Source organism: Prunus avium, chromosome 6 (assembly GCF_965620075.1).
Source record: "Prunus avium chromosome 6, drPruAviu1.hap1.1, whole genome shotgun sequence".
Classification (NCBI taxonomy): domain Eukaryota; kingdom Viridiplantae; phylum Streptophyta; class Magnoliopsida; order Rosales; family Rosaceae; genus Prunus; species Prunus avium.
In genome coordinates, this window is record NC_142289.1 from 25,356,185 (window position 1) to 25,377,322 (window position 21,138).

Consider the following 21,138-nt stretch of genomic DNA (forward strand, 5'->3'; position numbering starts at 1 on the left):
GGCCATGCACGCCCAATGAATATAATAGCTATACTAGACTGGGCCATTCTTGAAATTCAGTATAGCTATTCTAGCCCGCCCAATGAATATACATATATATAGCAATAACATAAAATTAAAAAATAAAATTAATTGAAATACTTTTTGGAAAAAAAAAATTGGTGCAAAAATAGAATAGATCTGCCTCCATCTTCCGTTCCCCTTGTGCCTAGAACTCATCTGCTATAAACTGAATTTCGTTTGATTAAGGATTAAGTGAAAGGGAAAGAGAGATTGAGAACCATTTGGTATTGGTGGCAGACATAAAATATCATCTTGATATAAAATGGAGACTCAGACGTCTGGAACCCTCAATAGTTTGAGCGTCAAATTTGTGATCTTTTTTTATTTGTCTTTAGAATCTAGGAAACTCTATTGCTACTGCCAATTATTTTCTATGCCCTAAAATTCAATTCACTTAGATTTTGTTTTTTTGTTTTTACGAGGATTTATTTTGTTATGTATTATCGTTACATGCACTTTTTTATGAAAGGAAATTTTGCACAAATATCACCTGAGCTGTAACAGCATGTCCACCCCAAAAGGCAAAGGCAAGGCAAAGGCAAGGCAAGGCAAGGCAAGGGCTGGCACTATTCACGTGAGCCAGCCTTGCCATTTCTAGTTCCACCCCAAAAGGCTAAGGCAAGGGCAAATACTATTCATTGTACTTTATTTCCTTTTTTTTTTTTTTTATACTTTAAACTATTAATTTTGATAAGCTTTTCAGATAATATTTTCGGTTGCCACGTGTCACTATTTATTATAAAATTATCACCTAAAATTTCAGATAATATTTTCGGATAAGATTTTTGGTTGCCACGTGTCCATCATTTTTCAGAAAAGATTTTCAGATGAGATTCTCGGTTGCCACGTGTCTTATTTCAGACAAAATTTTCAGATATGTATTTAAAAAAATTATAATCTCAGATTTCAGATAAGATTTTCACCCTCTAAAATTGCGCCACGTGTCCCATGTCAGATAAGATTTTCAGATATTTTAAAAAAAATTATAATCTCAGATTTCAGATAAGATTTTCACCCTCTAAAATTGCGTCGTGTGTCATCTCTATCTTCTGAAACCCTCTATAAAACTACTCCATCAACTCATACCTCTCACACGATATCTTATCTATTCCTTCATTTCTGAGATTTTACAAAACACATTCTACTCTCAATGTCAAACTTGAGGAGGGTGTTGGAGAGTCAAGAGCGAGAAGAGGAAGAAATTCGGCGCAGACGTACTGAGGAAGATCGGGAGGCCGATGAAGAAGAGGAAGAAATGGTTGTAGCGGTGTGTATGCTTAATGAATCAAGGTAACACCACCGTCGTCGTACCCCGAATGTGGACAGACGTAGGCAGTCTCAGGGTAAGAATCTCTTGGAAGATTACTTTATCCCAAATTCGTTATATCTTGTTTCTAAGTTTCGAGAGAGATATAGAATGCAGCCACATTTGTTCCACAAAATCATGCATGATATTTGTAATTACGACACATACTTCATTCAGAAGTATGATGCTGTTGGAGTTTTGGGTCTTCTTCCGGAGCAAAAATTTACAGCTGCTTTGCAGATGCTTGTTTATGGGGCATCTGCAAAGCAGGTGGATGAGATTGCAAGAATGGGAAAATCAACCATCCTAGAGTGCTTGGTGAGATTCTGTGATGCAGTAGAAAATCTCTACACGAGGGAGTACCTTCGCAAACCTACGCTTAGGGACCTCCAAAGGCTTCTGGAAAAAGGTGAGGCTCGAGGTTTCCCATGAATGATTGGAAGCATTGATTGTATGCACTGGCAGTGGAAGAATTGCTCAACTGCTTGACACGGAGATTATGGGAATTGAAAGGGCCAAAAAAGTATAATTCTGGAGGCCATAGCTTCATTCGACACTTGGGTTTGGCATGCCTTCTTCGGAGTTGCCGGATCTCAGAATGAACTCAATGTGCTTGGTCAATCCCCAATCTTCAACGATGTATTGCATGGTCATTCCCCTCAGATCACGTACAAAATCAACAATACCGTATACTCTGGTGCGTACTACCTTGCCGACGGAATTTATCTTAGGTGGACGACATCGTGAAAACAATTCCTAATCCCCAATCCGAGAAGGAAAAAAGCTTTGCTGCCTTTCAAGAAGGTAACAGGAAAGACGTGGAAAGGTGTTTCGGTATCTTGCAAGCTTGTTGGGGTATTATTAGGGGTGTTGCTCGGATGTTTGATGAGGAGGTGATGCGGAGCATTATGATGACTTGCATCATCCTCCATAACATGATTGTGGAGGATGAATATGATTATGATGCTCTTGAGGTGTTCGAACTGGATCCCATGAACACGGCCTTGATAAGAATTTATGAAAGGCCGATGAGACCAAATGGACATCCATTGGAGCACGAACCGTTACTTCAGGATGGTCGATTCAACAACCTCATGATTAGTCCTTACCAGGAAATGCGATCTTTGTATGTCCACGAGAGGCGTCAAGTTGACTTGATCGAACACTTGTGGGAGATGAAAGGCAATCACAATGGATGAAGTCAAGATTAATGCTTTGTTTTCAAGTTTGCTTTCTTTTGTGTGTGGTGTGTTTGGAATTATGCTTTGTTTTGTGTGTTGTTTGCAATAAAATAAGGTTTGTTTTTAATTAAACTTTGTTTTCATGTGCAAATATTTTTAATAAACAGTCATACTATTTAATGCTTTCTTTATTGAATAAAAGGGAAACAATACAACAATTCTTAATACATATGACAAATCTTTCAATCCAACCTAATGGTTTTGATCATTTAATCAATCCGTATTGCTAGGTCCATCATCATGGAAAAGTTTTCTTCTCATCACATCCCTTCGTTTCATCTTCCAATAGGACTTTGTTTCAGGAGACATATGGGTGGTATCTATGGCCATGATTTTCATCTCTCTATCCTCCATGTCTTGTTCTTGTGCCTGCTGCCTTTCAATTGCAAATGCTTCATGTCGTGCCTTGTCCGTTTCTTCTCTTTTCAAGTCTCTCTCAAGTCTCAGTGCACTATTTTTAGCAATTTGCTCCAAAAATTGTGCACATTCATTGTTCAAAGTGCTCCCTTTCTTTGCCTTTGCCGCCTTTCTCCCAATAGGTCTCGGCACACGTGGGAGTGGTGAGTCTTGATCCATTGGCGAATCGGTTGCCAGCGAATCGTGGAGCGGCGTCTCATTCAACACAACCGTCGGAGCAGTGAATCTTGAACAATTCTTCACAATTTCACAACATTGGTGACTCTGGAAACTTTTTTTGGCTTGCCCCGTGGCATCAAACCACATTTGTGCTTGTATGATCTATGCAAAAAAAATAATTGGAAATGCAACCAAAAAATGAATATGGAAGAAAATATAAATAATTTGGAATTGCAAGAAAAAAATTGATTATGCAACAAAATATAAACAATTTAGAAATGCAAGAAATAAAATGATTATGCAACAAAAAAAATAAATATGTAAGACAATATAAACAATTTACAAATGCATGCAAAAAAATTATTATGCAACAAAATATAAATAAATTAGAAATGGAAGAAAATATAAATTTAATATGCAAGAAAAAAAAAAAGTTTCGTAAAATTGAATAAAACGAGAATAATAAATATTTTACATCACCAGTAATATTTTGACCGCTTCGAATGTTGTCCATGGCTTTTGCCAAGGCATCCCTCCATTTCCCTAACACTTTATTCAAAAATTTCCACTTGGATTGCAAGGCCATTTCCGTCCGAGTCGAACTGGATCTATCAGCAAATTCTTCATGAATTTTTCTCCACATATGAGAAAACTTCATCTTATTGCCTGACAAAGGGCAATGACTAACTTTCACCCAAGACTCACACAAAACAATATCTTCCACAGTAGTCCAAGCGCCTCCGGCTTCGACAGAAGAGGCCATTTGTTTTTTTATACAAATAGAAACTAGTAGAAAAATGTGAGTGAAATGGAAAAAATTTTGGAAGGAGAAGAGTTTGTATGAAGATTTGGTGTGCAAAATGAATAAAATTGATAGGTATTTATAGGGAAAAAATCTAGTATTTTTTGGTAATTTTATAAAACAAAAATCGAATTTTTTTGGCAAAAAAAAACGAGGGCCGTCGGATTTTTGGAAAAAAAAACCATCGCAACGCCCGGGAAGCGCCACGTGGCATTTTTCCGTTGGGTTCTATCAGCGCTAACATCTGCGAGCGGAAGTCAAATTTTTTTACTGTTGGCGCGTGAAGGCTGAATTGGCCCGTGGGCTTGCCAGGGTTGGTGGAACCCACTGCTTGCCAGGGTTGGTGGAACCCACTGCTTGCCCGGGCTCCTTCTCTCGCGCTGGAGGCCTGCTTGGCTGGCCTGGGAGGCCTTTTGACCGGTTTTGAAGCAGGGGTGGACTTGCTCTAAGAGCAACTCCACCCATTTGCCATGGCAAAGGGCCAGGAGGGGGCTAGGGCAGATACTATTTACGTGAATAGTAGCTTCCCTTGCAAAAAGCAATGTGTGTTTCCACCCGTTGCTATGGCAAAAGGCAAATACTAGTCATTTTTCGTTTTTTTTTTTACCTAAACAATTAATTTGGATAATATTTTCGGATAAGATTTTTGGGTTCCTACGTGTCAGTATTTATTATAAAATTCATATCTCATAATCGAATAAAATTTTCGGTTTCAAATTTCAAAATTCATGTCGCGCCACGTGTCATCTCTATCTGCCTAAATCTTTCTATAAAATCAGAGGCTCAGCTCATACCTCTCACACCATATCTTCTCTATATTTTTATTTCTCATATTTTAGAATTCATACTCCATTCTCAATGTCAGACATGAGGAGATGCTTGGAGAGGTAAGAGTGAGAAACTAATGAAAGAAGGCGTAGATGAGCTGAAGGAAAAAGGGTGCAGAGAGAACAAGATCAACCAGTTGCCATAGCAGTGGCTTTGCTTGATCAAGAAAGCCAAGGCCGTCGTCGTGGTTTACAAGTCGGTAGTGGCCCGAATGTGGACAGACATAGGCATTCTCAGGGTAAGAATCTCTTGGAAGATTATTTTATCCCAACTTCTTTGTACTCCGATGTTGATTTTCGAAGGCGATATAGAATGCAACCCCATTTATTCAATAAAGTCATGCATGATGTTTGCAATTATGATGTATACTTTGTTCAAAAGTGTGATGCTGCTGGGCTTTTGAGACTTCTTCCGGAGCAAAAGCTTACAGCTGTTATACGAATGTTGGCGTATGGTTCATCTACTGATCAAGTGGATGAGATTGCCCAAATGGGGAAGTCCACTACTTTGGAGAGCTTGGTAAGATTTTGTCATGTAGTCGAAACTCTGTACACCAGGGACTGCCTATCCAAACCTACGCCCAAGGACCTCCAATAGCTTCTACAAAAAGCCGAAGCTTGAGGATTTCCAGGAATGATTGGTAGCATCGACTGTATGCACTGGCAATGGAAGAATTGCCCAACTGTCAGGCAAGGAGATTATGGAAATAGAAAAAGGCAAAAAAGTATTATCATTGAAAAGCCGTTGCTGGATTCGATACATGGGTTTGGCATGCCTTCTTCAGAGTTGCCGAATCTCAAAACAACTTGAACGTGCTGGGTCAATCCCCGATTTTCAACGACGTCTTAAGAGGTGAAGCCCCGAATATCAGCTATGATATCAACAATTCCGTCTACTGGAATGGGTATTATCTAGCAGACGGCATCTACCCGAGGTAGACTACATTTCTCAAATCAATTCCGAATCCCCGATCCCAGAAGCAAAAATTATTTGCTGCATATCAAGAGGGATACAGAAAAGATGTCGAAATGTGTTTTGGCATCCTCCAAGCTCGGTGGGCAATTATTAGAGGTGTTGCGCGTATGTTTGATAAGGAGGTGCTGAGGAGCATTATGATGACTTGCATTATCCTCCATAACATGATTGTGGAAGATGAGTATGATTATGATGTAGAGGACGTGTTCGAACCAAATCCCGTCAACACAGCCTTAACAAGAATTTATGAAATGCCCATAGGGCCAAATGGACAACCATTGGAGCATGAACCGTTGGTTAGGGACGGTTGTTTCATGACTCGTATGATTGATCGATATACGGAGATGCAATCTTCTTATATTCATTAACGACGTCAAGTTGACTTGATAGAGCATTTATGGGCGGTGAAAGACAATGAAGGTGAATGAAGTGAAGTCAACATTCGGAATTTTTAATTTGGGTTTGTGTTGATGGTTTTTATTTATTTGTGCTTTGGTTAAGTTTTATTTTTAGTTATGGTTTGGTTGTGTTTTTTTTATTTATTATGCTTTGGTTGTGGTTTTTTCTTTTAATTATGTTTTGTTTGATGTATGGAATATGTTGAATAAAAAGGTATTTTATTGAAAGCTTTGTTTATTAAATAAAGAAAACCAATACAAGCCATTAAGAATTACTACTAATTAAATAAAATATATGAATTACAAGTACTTTAATACAAAACATTAAAATACAACGAAATAAAAGGCAAGCAAACTAACTTATTGGTTTTGCTCATTTAACTAATCCGTATTGCTAGGTCCATCGTCACGGAAAAGTCTTCTTCTCATAACATCCCTTCGTTCTAACTTCCAAAATTATTTTGTTTCAGGGGACATATGGCTTGTATCCATGGCCATGGTTTCCCGATCCTGCTTGTCAATGTTTTCTTTGCGTACATACTCCCTTTCTTTTGCATATTCTGCTTGAATTGACCTCTCATCCGCTTGGGTTTTCATGTCTATTTCAATTCTCATGGCATTGTGCTTTGCAATTTCCTCCAAAAATTTTGATGTATTATTGCTAGAATTAATCCCTCTCTTCACCTTCGCCTTTGCTGCCTTTCGACCAATAGGCCTCGGCTCCTTTTTGATGGGTGAGTCTTGACTCATCGGGGAATCCAAAGGCGAATCTGATGCCGATGAATCATGGAGTGGCGTCTCGTTCAACACAACGGTCGGACACATTGGTCGGAATCTCTTACAATTCTTCACCACCTCCCAACATTTGTCATGGTTGAAAGATTTTTTGCCTTGCCCAATAGCACCAAACCACATTTGTGCTTGCATAATCTATTTTTTAAAAAATGAAAATGCAAGGAACATTGGAATGAAATATTGAAAATGCAAGAAACATTTAAAAAATATTAAAAATGCAAGAAACATTAACAAAATATTGGAAATGTAAGAAATATTAACAAAAATTTGGAAATGCAAGAAACATTACAAAAATATTGGAAATGCAAGAAATATTAACAAAATATTGGAAATGCAAGAAACATTAAAAAAAAAAATTGGAAATGCAAGAAATATTAACAAAATATTGAAAATGCAAGAAACATTTCTTTATTTAATAAACAAAGCTTTCAATAAAATAACTTTTTATTCAGCATATTCCATACATCAAACAAAATATAATTAAAAGGAAAAACCACAACCAAAGCATAATAAATAAAAAAACATACGGGTCATGAAACGACCGTCCCTAGCCAACGGTTCATGCTCCAATGGTTGCCCATTTGGCCCCATGGGCCTTTCATAAATTCTTGTTATGGAGGATGATGCAAGTCATCATAATGCTCATCAGCACCTCCTCATCAAACATATATTTAGCACCTCTAATAATTGCCCACCGAGCTTGGAGGATGCCAAAACACCTTTCGACATCTTTCCTATATCCTTTTTGATATGCAGCAAATAATTTTTGCTTCTGAGATCGGGGATTCGGAATTGATTTGACAAATGTGGTCCACTTCGGATAGGTGTCGTCTGCTAGATAATACTCATTCAAGTAGACGGTATTGTTGATATCATAGCTGATATTCGAGGCTTCACCTCTCAAGACATCACTGAAAACCGGGGATTGACCCAGCACATTCAAGTCGTTCTGAGATCCGGCAACTTCGAAGAAGGCATGCCAAACCCGAATCCAGCAACGGCTTCAAAGATGATACTTTTTTGCCCTTTTCTATTTCCATATCTCCTGGCCAAGCAGTTGGGCAATTCTTCCATTGCTAGTGCATACAATCGATGCTACCAATCATTCCCGGAAATCCTCGAGCTTCGGCTTTTTGTAGAAGCCGTTAGAGGTCCCTAGGCGTAAGTTTGCGCAGGTAGTCCCTGGTGTACAGAGTTTCGACTGCATCGCAAAATCATACCAACTCTCCAAAGTAGTGGACTTTCCAATCCGAGCAATCTCATCCACCTAATCAGCAGATGAACCATAGGCCAACATTCGTATAACAGCTGTAAGCTTTTGCTCCGGAAGAAGTCCCGAAAGCCCAACAGCATCACACTTTTGAATAAAGTATGCATCATAATCATGTATGACTTTATTTAATAAATGAGGTTGCATTCTATATCGCCTTCGAAAATCAACATCATAGTACAAATAAGTTGGGATAAAATAATCTTCCAAAAGATTCTTACCCCGAGAATGCCTATGTTTGTCCACATTCGGGCCACGACCGGCTTGTGAACCATGGCGACAGCCTTGGCTTTCTTGATCAAGCAAAGCCACTGCTATGGCAACTTGTGGATCTTGTTCTCTCTGCACTCTTTTTCTTCAGCTCATCTACGCCTTTTTTCATTAGTTTCTCGCTCTTGCCTCTCCAAGCATATCCTCATGTCTGACATTGAGAATGGAATATAAATTCTAAAATATGAGAAATGAAAATATAGAGAATATCTGGTGTGAGAGGTATCAACTGAGCCTCTGGTTTTATAGAAAGATTTAGGCAAATAGAGATGACACATGGCGCGACTTTAGAGGGTGAAAATCTTATCTAAAATTTGAATTCGAAAATCTTATTCGAAAATTTTATCTGATTATGAAATATGAATTTTATAATAAATATTGACATGTAGGAACCCAAAAATCTTATCCAAAAATATTATCCAAATTAATTGTTTAGGTAAAAAAACGAAAAATATTATCCAATTACTATTCACACGAGATATGAGGAGATGAATTTGTATAGAGTTTTTGTGTGGGAAGTGAAAAATATGACTTAAGTATTTATTTAAAAAAAATTCTGAAATTTTTAGTTCTTTTTAGATTTTTTTTTTTTTTTTTTTTTTTGTTGTTGTTGTTGCTGACATAAACCCAAGCTAGAGCAAGGGCTGGTTTTGCCTAAAGGCCAGCCCGGTGGTACCCATTACCTGCCCGGGCTTTACAAGCCCGCTAGAAGCTGGTTTTTGGGCTCGGCCCTATCCTGATAGGGCTGGGTATAGCCGCTGGAAATGCTCTAAGGGTGTGTGCAATTACCATCCAATATATATATATATATATATATATAATTTTTACAATTTGCCACCTAGACTTACGGTTCATCGCTATTATGACAGCTTTGTTAATTTATGTTAAATTTTCTGTTAAATTACATCACGTGACATGTACATGGCTATGATTTCAATTTCTTTAATATTCTATTTTTTTTATAAAGAAAATAAATCCCAAATAGTCATAAATAATAATTAAAAGAACAAGTTGACATCAGCCTCTCACAACACTGCAACATAATGTTGGTTAATGTTTTCAGGGAGGAATTACTTTTCTCGCATAAGAACACTTAGCGAGGAAAATATGAACTTCTCGCAAAATGTGAATAAAATATGCTCGCAGCCACAAAACAACGAAACCAAATATTTCTAAACTTACAATGCTAAACTAAGAGGTTCACTCTCTATTCTTTTATCTACTTCCTTAGCAGCCAACCGAACAACAGTTACAAAAAAAAAAAAGCATACTCCAAATAACAGAAGCAAACCTGAGCAGTTTGAAGATCGACATTGACGCGAGCATCGGACTCAGCCTCCTGCTGAAATCCAAGCTCTACAACTCCGTCTTCGGCGCTAAACCGAGCAACCGCAGGCGTCAAAGAAGAAGAAGAAGACGACGACGCAAGCTCAGAAATGGAAGCCAAAGCAAACTCCTGCTGTTTCTGCGCTTCTTCTCCTCTCGAGCCCTCCATTATCGCCTCCTCCAAACTCAATCCGAAAATTTATTTATCAATTTTATTCCCAACAAAAAAAAAAGGAAAAAAAGCACCGACTTTCTATATAAAAACAGTGTTCGCGAGAGAAAATTAGGGTTTCGGACAATAGCTTTGGGCTTTTATAGTGTGCGCGGCTGCGAGCTTTGAGTCCTGGAGTGTGCGTTTTAAATGCTTCAGTGAGCTTTGTGAGACTTCACTCTCTCTTCTCTTGAGGGAGGGGAACACGTGCTGACGTGTTCGTGAGGTCGTGCAGTTGTTGTTGTTGATGTTGGTGACGGGGTGAGTTTGTGAGCGTTGGATTCGGCTGTGGGCCACGGGGTATGGGTTTCTTGCTTGTTTTGGGGCTTTGAAGCGGGGTTTTGAAATTATTGGGAGTTTTGTGGCAGACCAGACTAGCTGTTTGCTTTACCTTTTGCGTGGCCCAAATTTAACAGACTCCCCTTTCGCTTTTTTACTAGTGGGGCTGCCATGGACTGGACCCACCACCACTAACTTATACAATACTATGTGTCAGGCCGAGAAATCGGAGCCCAAGAACTCTTGTCGATGACGTCTTTATAAGGAAAAAAACTTGCTTGCACACTCCTATCCCCCTCCAATCGCAGCCCGCCACGTGTCCAACTTTGTCAGAAAATGGACAAGTGGCGGGCTGCGATTGGAGGGGGATAGGACTACAGTCCTATCCCCGGTGCAGGCAAGTGTTTCTCCTTTATAAGACACCTGTGTTGTGCCGATTAAACTTTAGTGCAAGTAAGAAATTGTTTGAAATACTGACCGAGTCAATAATGCTGGACAATTATGACGAATCTTCCTTCAAATAGTCTCTTGTACACACATTATTCTAAGGGAGCTTTAGTTTTAAAACACAATATGATTTAATAATTTGGAAGATAGGAATACAATTTCATTTAATTAGCATAAGGTCAAAGTCCAAAATGTAGTACCTCATTTTACAAAAATATCAAAATTACACACAATGCCACTCCTTCAAAGGCAAGCATACTATGCCACATTTCCATATCCGGCCAATCACCACCACCAACCAGCCACTTGCTGCCGACCACCCACCGTCGCCGACCTGTCACAACCACTCGCCGCCAGCCAACCGCCATCGCTGTCTGCAGGGGACCAACTCCGTTGCCCTTTCTTCACCTTTAAAAGAAAAGATTTTTTGTCATTGAAGGGACTCGAACCTTGACCCTCAAAGGAGAAAGGCTCAGTCACAAACCACTACACCAAACTTGGTTTTGAAATATTTATTCGGTTATACAATATTTATATAAACAATCAACGATTTTTTTATAAATAAAAAAATCATTTCAACACATATTCACACAAGAACTGCAAATAAAAACAGAAACTGCAACAAAAATACAATGTAGATATCAATTATGTTTAAAAAAAACAAAAACAAAAAGAACTACAAAAACAAAAATTAATTTTATAGAAGCAAAATGGAGGAACCAAGATGAAAGTACTAAAATGGAAATTGCGATTCAGAAACGGAAACTGCAATGTAGAAGCAGGAACTGCAATGCATAAACGGAAATTGCAATACAAAAATGGAACTTGCAATGTTGAGTTTGGGCAAAAATGCTCAGCTCTAGAGTTAAACAAAACAAAACAATTTTTTTTTTATTCAAGACATGTTGGTAAAATACTCTGTTTCTAGCAATTCAGTTTCCAAAAGTCCAATTTTGAGTTCCCTTGCTCTTGGGTAGTTCTACTCTTCTCTTGCCCACCCAATTCCTCATCTGGGTAGCCTCTACTCTTCAAATTGGTGAGGTTGAAGGCCAAGGAAAGAGAAAAAATCCAATTGTAATTAAATGAAAAATGCAATGTAGTTTCCAAAAGTCCAATTTGAGTTCCCTTGCTCTTGGGTAGTTCTACTCTTCTATTGCCCACCCAATTCCTCATCTGGGTAGTCTCTACTCTTCAAATTGGTGAGGTTGAAGGCCAAGGAAAGAGCAAAAATCCAATTGTAATTAAATGAGAACTGCAATGCAATTTCCAAAAGTCCAATTTTGAGTTCCCTTGCTTGACATCAGATAATTGTAGGTCATGATAATAAAAAATTTCACATCCTTCACATCTGCAACCAAATCAAGCACGACACAAAGGGATTAGAAACGAGGTCGAAGACCAATTCTTAGGTTAAGTACATTCAATAAATTCTTATAGGTTAACACACCTATGCGCCCCATTGTTAGAAGTTTTTGCCTACCAAAGCCCAAAGGCAAATCCCCGATGCACGCTAAAACCTTACCTGGCTCAAAGGGAAACAATTATTCATGGGCAGAGATGATTACCACCAAAACCTAAGAGGAGGAAGGATAGGTTTCATATGAAAACTACCATCCAACCAAATGTGGATGGTAATAGTTTTAAACAAACTAACGTATAATAAATATTTGTTTCAGTACAATCATGTTGATAACATCCTCATAGGTCAGATCAATGAGAACAGAAAGGACTCGATACAGTCTAAAATGAAATGGTGTCCAGGGTGGGGGTTTGACATTTTCCTAAGTTTACACAAAACAAGAATTCCTTTCAAGTCTTTTGACAAACTTAAAAGAAATTATTTCCATACTTAGACCACGAGCAGCAACATCTGTTGCAGTCCAGTCATTATGGGGCTCTTGCCGGCTTTAAACTCAGAGAGGACCCAATCCCTTTTTGCTTGACTTTTAAACTCAGCAGGCCAACCATCCATGCGGAGCTGTCGAGTGATCTGGTCACATCCTTTCTTAGTATCCATGAATATCAGTATTCTGCTGCCATCCATGATATCCTCAAGCAACTTTACCAGTCTGTTAAATTGAAAGAAATCAGATATATAACCATATAAAAGTTAGAAACCATAACAACATAGACTGCACCCTACTTGTTACCAGTGGTCATCGCCGGTGGCCCGAGAAGCCATGATCTGAGGCAATTGCTGTGCCACGTCTGTCCAAGAGAGAATGAAAGGGTGAGATCTGATTTCGGAAGGCTTTTAAACAAAAAGGGTAAATTGTATTTTACCTTTATAATTTTGATAGGCCCAACGAATCTCGGCCTCCTCTTTGGCCTAATTCAAAATAACAATTCTTTTCTAAGTATTAAAACCCAAACAAAAATGCCCAATGTCTCAAACACTAATTAGTAAAGTTAATTACAGTCCCGTTCTCTTGGACCACAGGGGTCCAAGAGACTTGTGGTCACCCACCATTAGATTTAATCCAAGGGCTAAGAAAAATTTACTTTAAAATATCTTTTTTCTTTTACCTTTTAAATTTCACTTAACAAAAAAGGAAAAAACTAAAAATTAAAAACCCAAAATCTGTTCTTCTTCCTCACGCTGCCTGCCCCCACGTTATGCTTCCTCCCATCTCTGCAGCCACGACAACTCCGACTCCGGCGTAGCGAGCGAAAATCCAGAGCGACTCATTCCCTCGCACTTCAACAAGATCAGTTTCTTATTCTTCTTCAGTTGTTTCACTAAATTTTCGGATTTGAAATCATGAACCCATATCTGGGAATTTCAATTGGGTTTGTGTTATTTTTTTATTTTGGAACTACTGTAACTATTCCTTGTACGCATATGCAACAAGGTCAGTTTCTTATTCTTCTTCAATTTTTTCATTCAATTTTCGGATTTGAAATCATGAACCCATATCTGGGAATTTCAATTGGGTTTGTGTTATTTTTTATTTTGGAACTACTGTAACTATTCCTTGTATGCATCTGAACAAATATCAATCTCTAGTTGGGAAAAGAATAAACCCTTTGATTTCTAGAAATTGGGAAAGAATTGGGAAAAGAATAAACCCTTGTACGCATCTTAACATATGATTGGTTACTTTCAATTCTCTGGCTCAGAAAATGTCCAAGTCAAGTTTTCACTCTAGTGAATCGTCCTGTAGTTTCTGAGAGACTTGTGTTCCTTCTCTATTACCAGTTTTTTATTTTCTCCCAACCATAGCAAAGTGTGTAATTGGTTGGTTTGAACTGGTTGGATTCCTATAGGTAGATAATATGATAGACAACTGCCTATAATTGGTTGAATTTGGTTAATTCGAAGCTCCTTTACAAGAGAGAAGTTGATTACTTTACAACTATGATATTGGTTGTGGTGTGTTCATATGTATGTAATTGATAACTGAATGTTATAAATGAATTTTGTTTTTACTAATAGTTAACTGGTCTTGCTGCATTCTAGAAGTCTGTAAATGAATGAACTCTTTGTGTTTCTAGCTATAGAGAAGGAAAGGAACAGGCAAGCCTAGCTGAGCTGCCGAAGCTGGTGTTAAGTGCAAATCTGTTCAGTTTTGCTGTTATGTACACCTTTGCCATCAATTGATAAATCAGAAGCATGGAGAAAGGATTTGTTGGTTCACCTGTCATTCCTTAAATTGCCTTCGTTGTATTACATTTCTATAGTTTCGGAGTTCGTTCGTTATTGTTTGTACATAAGAATACTACATTTATAGTTGAAGATTCTAGAGTTTTGTACTATTCTTGAATGTAAATTATGCAACACTTCATGATTGAGAGTTTTGTACTATTCTTGAATGTTCTTATTTGATTTTAGTAAAATATATTTTTCCACATGAATGTGGAATGCATTGCAAAAAAAAAAAAAAAAAAAAAAAAGCACAAATGTTCTAATCTAAATGGCTGCTCTTTTTGAAATCTGTAAAAGTATTTCTTAGTGTACATACCAACCATTTGGTTCTCCATCGGCATCCCTAATTTAATATTAGGTTTCTCGTTCAAATCCCCATGGTCTGCAACCAATTCTTCATGTCTCAAATGAGCTAGTGCCCTATTAAAACGAGTCACAAAATCCATCAAAGAGTTACTTTTGGAACAATAACACTTGAAGAATGCATGCATGGATTCTGCTCTTTGACTGCTAGACATCCCTGCAGAAAAGTATTGCTTGACATAGGCAGGAATCCATGTACCACGTAATTTATACATTTCTTCGAACCAGTCCTTACTACTTGGCTGACTTATCTCCAAAGCTTCATACCAACTCTTTTCAAATTCTTCTACAGTCTCAGATTCCCATATGGTTGTCTTGAAAAGTGCATAGTAATTATGATGAGCAAAATAACACATCTTTTCTTGAAATTTGTTCAAAATATGCCACACGCAATATCTGTTGAACGTGTTTGGCAAAACTTGAGCTATAGCCTTAGTCATTGCTTGATCTTGATCAGTGATTATAACTATAGGGGGAATTTTCATTGCTTCTAACCATGTTTCTAATAGCCAAACAAATGAGTCAAAAGTCTCATTACTCAAGAATCCACAACCAAAAATGGTAGTTTGCTCATGGTGGTTAACACCTACAAGAGGAGCAAATATCATTGCATAACGATTTGTATTGTAGGTTGTATCAAATACAACCACATCACCAAAATGTGTGTAAGCTTTCCTTGCAACAGAGTCAACCCAGAAACATCTAGTCATCCTATTATTATTATCTGTCTCAAACTTTATCTTCCTCCGATTTGAAGTACTCATATAACATTTCTGCATCATGACAATTTATTTTCTCCCTTTCATCTCTCTCAAAATTTCTTAAATCTCTTTCTATAAACCCAACACTTTCATGTCCCCCAGCTTGCGTCTCCAACAGTTCGAATTGTTGATATAATGGAATGTTCACATTCGAAAACTTTTTTACCAACTTAATTTTTGTATCTGATACACCACGATGAGATCTTAACAAGTGTACTCTAGATGGTGTTGCAAGTGGATGCGTATGTTCCTCAATGAAAGTCTTAACTACAAAATTGAACCCATCATAAACTACTGTTAACTTTGCTTTGCAATTTTCACGAACATTACCTCATTCTCTTTCTATTTGTGTAGACTTACTATCTTTTTTTTTTTCTCCACGTCTCATCTGTTTCACCTTCCTTAAAACAAACGTATCGTTTCCAAACAACCTCACCAGTTTCTTTCTTTTTCTTCTCCTTACTAATTCTGACACTAAATCTAGCATCCTTTGCGTAATCATTGTAGAACTCATATGTTTCATCCAATGACTTGAATGTTAGCCATGCTTTCGGTTTTTTATCATCTCTCACTTGAGGGATATAAAATTCATCTTTAGAAGACATCCATTCATCTAATGCATTTGCCATCACTCATGCACTTAAATGTATCATAAGAAAATTAGTACAAACATATGTAATAAACAAAGGAAAAACTCGAATGGAAGAAATAAATAAATGAAGGTCTGGAAAAAGAAAAAGAAAAAGAAAACAGATTTTCACATTTAATCAATAACAAACAGCATAGTTGCAAGAACCCCAGAATAAGATTCATGTTTGACAAAGGAAAAACTCGAATAGAAGAACCTCAGTTGCAAGAACCCCAGATTGAGATTCATGTTTGTTCCAGTAGTTCTGAAATAAAAAATAACACAAATCCAATTGAAATTCTCAAATATGGGTTCATGATTTCAACTATAAATGACCTTCAAATTAACCTAATTCAACCAATTCTAGGCAATTGTTTATCATATTATCTAGTTATAGGAATTCAACCAATTCAAACCAAGCACTTACAGGTTTTGTTGTGATTGGCAGAAAATAAAGACCTGGTAACAGAGAATGAGTCGCTTTGGATTTTCGCTCGCTACGCCGGAGTCGGAGTTGTCGTGGCTGCAGCAATGGGAGGAAGCAGAACGTGGGGGCAGGCAGCGTGAGGAAGAAGAACAGATTTTGGGTCTTTAATTTCTAGTTTTTTCCTTTTTTGTTAAGTGAAATTTAAAAGGTAAAAGAAAAAAGATATTTTAAAGTAAATTTTTCTCAGCCCTTGGATTAAATCTAATGGTGGGTGACCACAAGTCTCTTGGACCACAAGGGTCCAAGAGAACGGGACTGATTTTTTTAATATCAAAATTGTTTCCACAGCACTACGTATCTAAAAGAATTAGATGTTATTTCATATATTGTTACACAACAAAGAACAAGGAAAATAAACCAATTAGTTACCAATTTTTCAAATACATTAGTGACTAACTAAGTAGGTCAGTAATTTAGTCACGTGACCCACTTTTAGTGACCAAAATACGTGTTTTAATGACCAAATTGTGAGCCCTTTAGTGATCAAAGTTGTAGTCACTAATAGCTTTTCGTTAGTGACCAAACAAAGGAAATCACTAATTCTTTGGGTTGTAGTGACAAATACTTGTAGTTGGTCACTAAATAGAATTTGTGACGTGCTTTTAGTGACCCGTGACCACCAATATTTGGACACTAGTTGTATTCAGTAACCAAAATCGATACTTATTGTGACCAATTTGCTAGCTACTAATAAGCGTTTTTCTTGTAGTGTAAGTTCAAATGGACCTAACCCACACAAATTTATAGGGCTTATTAAATGGGTTGTGGCATGGGTGGGTACAAAGATTTACAAGGCCCATTGGGTTGCTTGGAAGCACCAAAATCCTAGGAATTGGGTTCAGCCACATGGGTAGGCATGAAAGAAAAAACCATGCTCACACTTCCTTTTGACAGTTGGTTACAAAAACAACCATCTTTGGCACCATCCCGTTACAGCTCTGTCAAACTAAACAAATCCAGACAAGAAAGCCATATAGATAACCTAGCATAAGATTTTAATGGTTTGCTTAGCTCAAACCTCACTATTTTACAGCCTTGAGAAGAGGAATGGAGGAAAATAGAATGGACCTTTGTCATAGGGGGGAAGCTCCTGCAACGGATAGCTACATGGAGATGTTGGACAACCATCTCTTTTGTCCATCACTAAGATGGGAACGGGGGAAAGTGATGATTGCACCACCATATCTCTTGGAGTGATTATTTGATTTTCCTTGCAAGCATCTAAGATATTTTAAACAAATGTCCAGTAAAATATGTGAAATAATTATCTTAATTGTTTTTTTTTAATACAAGGGATAGTCTAAACTATAAGAGCAAGTCCAGCCATAGAGCCAAACCGGGCTAAAGGCCCCCCAGGCAAGCAAAAAACGAGTCCGGCGGGAGAGATCCAACCCGGGCAAGGCATGGGACCCACCAGCCTGGGCAAGCCCACGGGCAAATCTTGCCTGGGCTCAAGCCCGAAGGCGCTGATGTCACGCTGACGTTAGCGAGCAAAAAAATTCAAAAAAATTTCTAAAAAATTCAATTTTTTTTTTTTAAAAACCAAAATATTAAGGATGTTTTCCCTATAAATACATAACAATTTTATTCACTTTCTAAATTTTTTTATATTTTGTTGCATAATCTTTTTTTTTTCTTGCCATTGCCCTAGCCTTCCAAGGGTGGAACCAACTAAAGCAAGGCTGCCACTATTCACATGAATAGTGGCAGCCCTTGCCTTGCCTTAGCCTTGCCTTAGCCTTCATGGGTGGACTTGCTCTAATGGTAGGGATTTTCTCATACACACTACCAATGTGCTATAGAGGTTCGAACCTGAAACTACTCGTCTACAAATCAAGACCATTTTTCACTGGGCTAGACTCCTTTGCCAATTATCTTAATTATTGCATCAGAATAATCACCCAATAAATCATATTGGATTTTACTCCATCCAACCACCAATAATAAATGGAATAAAGTGCAAAATTAATGGGGTTGATATTACGGTTTGAAAATCTTATTGGCGGAACTATAATCAGTACTTTCACTTATTATATGAACAATTAAATAAAATGCATATAAAATAAAAATTAATGTGTAATTAACGAAACTCCATAATTTAAAGAACTGATTGTATTTAAATCTTGTGAGGAGCGGTCCAAGCTCCCCCTCGTCTCTCCGCATGCCCATTGGTTGAAACCACGGGTCAATACTCTTCTCCTTAACTGTGATGGGGCTGTGGGACGTGAGCAAGGTGATCGGGGTCTGGGGGGAGTTTGTCGTGACCACGCCGGAAACTTTATCTGTGGTTTCGCATCGTTTGGTCCACCTGGTTTGGATGTTTTGGGCACGGAGTTAGTGGCTGTCCGGGAAGGGTTATTGATGATGGGATACATGGGTTTTACTCGGTTTACCATTGGTCTTGATTCTCAAGAAGCTGTTTCTATGCTTAAAGATGGTTTGGATTGGTGGAGTAATATTGGTAATGTGGTGGAGGATGTTCGTCGGTTAATGGTTGATCGAGAGGTGGCTGGAGTGTTCTACCAACACCGGCAGGGTAATGGGGTGGCACATAGTCTAGCTCAGCATGGGTTGAGAGTGAGATCTCGCCTTTTTTGGAAAGACCGTGCTCCTCCATGGTTAAGCATTCTTTTAGATAAGGATATAGCTATGGTGTAATTCATTGTTTGTTTTTGAGATGCGGTGGTACTCTTTTTCCTTGACCGGATTTTCCCCCATTGGGGGTTTTGGATGGCAAGGTTTTAATGAGGCCACACTAACGCTCTCCGTTCATTTGTAAACGTTATCATTGGTTGGTGCTACGGTTGAATGAATCTTTCTATTTGATCAAAAAAAAAAAAAAAAAAAAGAACTGATTGTAGATATGTGCTTGCAAATTTACAACGTCCTTGAAACAAAATGTCCTTAAAACAAAACCGCCCCTGTCTATAACCAAAGTCCTAACACAAGAATTTTGGTTTTTGGAGTACTTAGTGTGCTTCTCTCTGAGTGTATAGGGTGGGCTCTATATGATAGTTTGTACAAGAATAATTATAATGGGCAAAATGCAATTGTGTCTAAATAGACAAGTTGTAACCCAATCAGTAAAATATATTTGACGAAAATGTGTTTGAAATTGTTAATGGGGTTTGGCCTAGTGAAAAAGGACCTTAACTAGCAGATCACTGGTTTTATGTTCAAACTTTCATGACACCTTTGTTAGTGTATGTGTGTGTGAAAAACTCATCATCCCTATTATAGTTTAGACCATCAGTTGTATTCAAAAAAAAAAAAAGTCTAAAATTTAAATTTAAATAAAAATTCGACTTTTAATTATGAATTATTGTGAGTGCAAAAACTTTTTTAGTCACTTAACCCAAACTCATGACGAATATATAGATGAGTGCCCAATCCTACTTGAACTGCCAAGAAGAATCAACACTAAGAATAGGAAACTTTCCTAATCTTCCAATATGGGACAAAGTTTTAACTCAAACGAGCTGACAATGGGTCGTGTTGTGTCAGGATAATAAACGTGTTAAGAATGCTCAACTCAAATCCGACCCATGTAATAAACGTGTCGTATCAGGTTCGAGTCTTGTTAAATAGGTTATTAAACATGTTACATGGTTAATAACTTGTTTAAAAAACTATCAAGAATCAAACTCGGAATTTCAAACTAGGGTGGACTAGATTTACCTTATGCACATACCTATTAAACTCGACAGTTAAGTGAATTTCATTGTTAACAAAAGACTACATCTAATGAGGATGACTTAATGAGTTTTACCCCTCAAAACGCATCTAGTACTTTCTATTTTCTACGTGTAGGGGGTGTGTGAAGTCAAGGGCGGTTATATTCTACCAAAAAAGGAAAGGGAGATTCACTATTATACCCAATATAGGGGCCCAAATTATTTATAAAAAAATCCTACATGAAATGGACTTTTAAATTTTTATTTTTATTTTTAAAAAAGCAGGGGTTGTTTGTGTTTGGCCTTTGGCCCCTTTTGTACCAAAAAGAAAAAGAAAAAAAAAATTTAAGGGGGATTATGAGAGTGCATTGCAGGCTTGTCCATTAGGTGGGTTGGGTATATTAGTTGAGTGAAATGCTTACATATTTAAATATGATATTAGATGAGGTTATTCATCTTCTTGGTTTTCTGAAGAATTTTTTTTCACCAGTTTAAGTCTTTGTTTTGTTTTATTTTTTTTATGCATTTGGTTAATGGGAAAAGAGGTTTGGGAATGGAAAATTAAGATTTCCCATGTTTTGTAAGTCCATGCATAGGAAATGATTTCTTGTCACATGAGAAAAGATGGGGAAAATGAAACCCTCCACCCCTCTTGAGTTTCATTTTTCCTTCCCATAAGAAACTACACCCGGCAGTAAATGAATTTTTATGACCAATTTGCCCCTATTAACAATTTAAAATTACAATTTTATCCCACAATAAAGACTCTTGGTATAATCTTCTTTATTTTAT

The 21,138-nt window shown here is 37.5% G+C and overlaps 2 protein-coding genes and 1 long non-coding RNA gene across 5 annotated transcripts; 1 reads left to right on the plus strand and 2 right to left on the minus strand.

Annotated features, from left to right (window-relative positions):
* Nucleotides 1-2,720: 2,720 nt before the first annotated feature.
* LOC110766231 (uncharacterized) lies at nt 2,721-10,535 on the minus strand. 3 transcript variants are annotated; one of them, XM_021969518.2, is made up of 2 exons: nt 9,816-10,215; nt 2,721-3,348 (listed from the first exon to the last, which is right to left on the minus strand). In XM_021969518.2, exons 1-2 carry the CDS (start codon nt 10,017-10,019, stop codon nt 2,824-2,826), a joined length of 729 nt encoding a protein of 242 aa, XP_021825210.2. In that variant the 5' UTR covers nt 10,020-10,215; the 3' UTR covers nt 2,721-2,823. The 3 variants fall into 3 exon arrangements, 2 of the variants coding, with proteins under 2 accessions (XP_021825210.2, XP_021825212.2); XM_021969520.2 differs by lacking the exon at nt 2,721-3,348 and adding an exon at nt 6,448-7,119 and having other exon boundaries at nt 9,816-10,227; XR_015836826.1 differs by lacking the exon at nt 2,721-3,348 and adding an exon at nt 7,128-8,675 and having other exon boundaries at nt 9,816-10,535.
* Nucleotides 10,536-11,636: 1,101 nt separating this feature from the next.
* On the minus strand, nt 11,637-13,063 carry LOC110766244 (uncharacterized). The gene is made up of 3 exons (XR_002528129.2): nt 12,931-13,063; nt 12,235-12,856; nt 11,637-12,135 (listed from the first exon to the last, which is right to left on the minus strand). It is a non-coding gene; the product is annotated as an uncharacterized LOC110766244 (long non-coding RNA).
* A 5,577-nt stretch (nt 13,064-18,640) lies between these two features.
* On the plus strand, nt 18,641-19,330 carry LOC148293905 (uncharacterized). The gene is made up of 2 exons (XM_088254643.1): nt 18,641-18,689; nt 18,777-19,330. The coding sequence occupies exons 1-2, from the start codon at nt 18,641-18,643 to the stop codon at nt 19,328-19,330; spliced, it is 603 nt and encodes a 200-aa protein (XP_088110769.1).
* Nucleotides 19,331-21,138: the final 1,808 nt, after the last annotated feature.

What these genes read in the sequence shown, in the direction of transcription:
- LOC110766231 (XM_021969518.2), bottom strand. Translation starts at nt 10,019, where the DNA reads ATGGAGGGCTCGAGAGGAGAAGAAGCGCAGAAACAGCAGGAGTTTGCT. An exon ending in TCGATCTTCAAACTGCTCAG is followed by an intron (nt 3,349 to 9,815) that starts GTTTGCTTCTGT and finishes TTTTTTGCATAG; the next exon opens with ATCATACAAGCACAAATGTG.
- LOC148293905 (XM_088254643.1), top strand. Translation starts at nt 18,641, where the DNA reads ATGGGGTTGATATTACGGTTTGAAAATCTTATTGGCGGAACTATAATC. An exon ending in TATTGGCGGAACTATAATCA is followed by an intron (nt 18,690 to 18,776) that starts GTACTTTCACTT and finishes CATAATTTAAAG; the next exon opens with AACTGATTGTATTTAAATCT.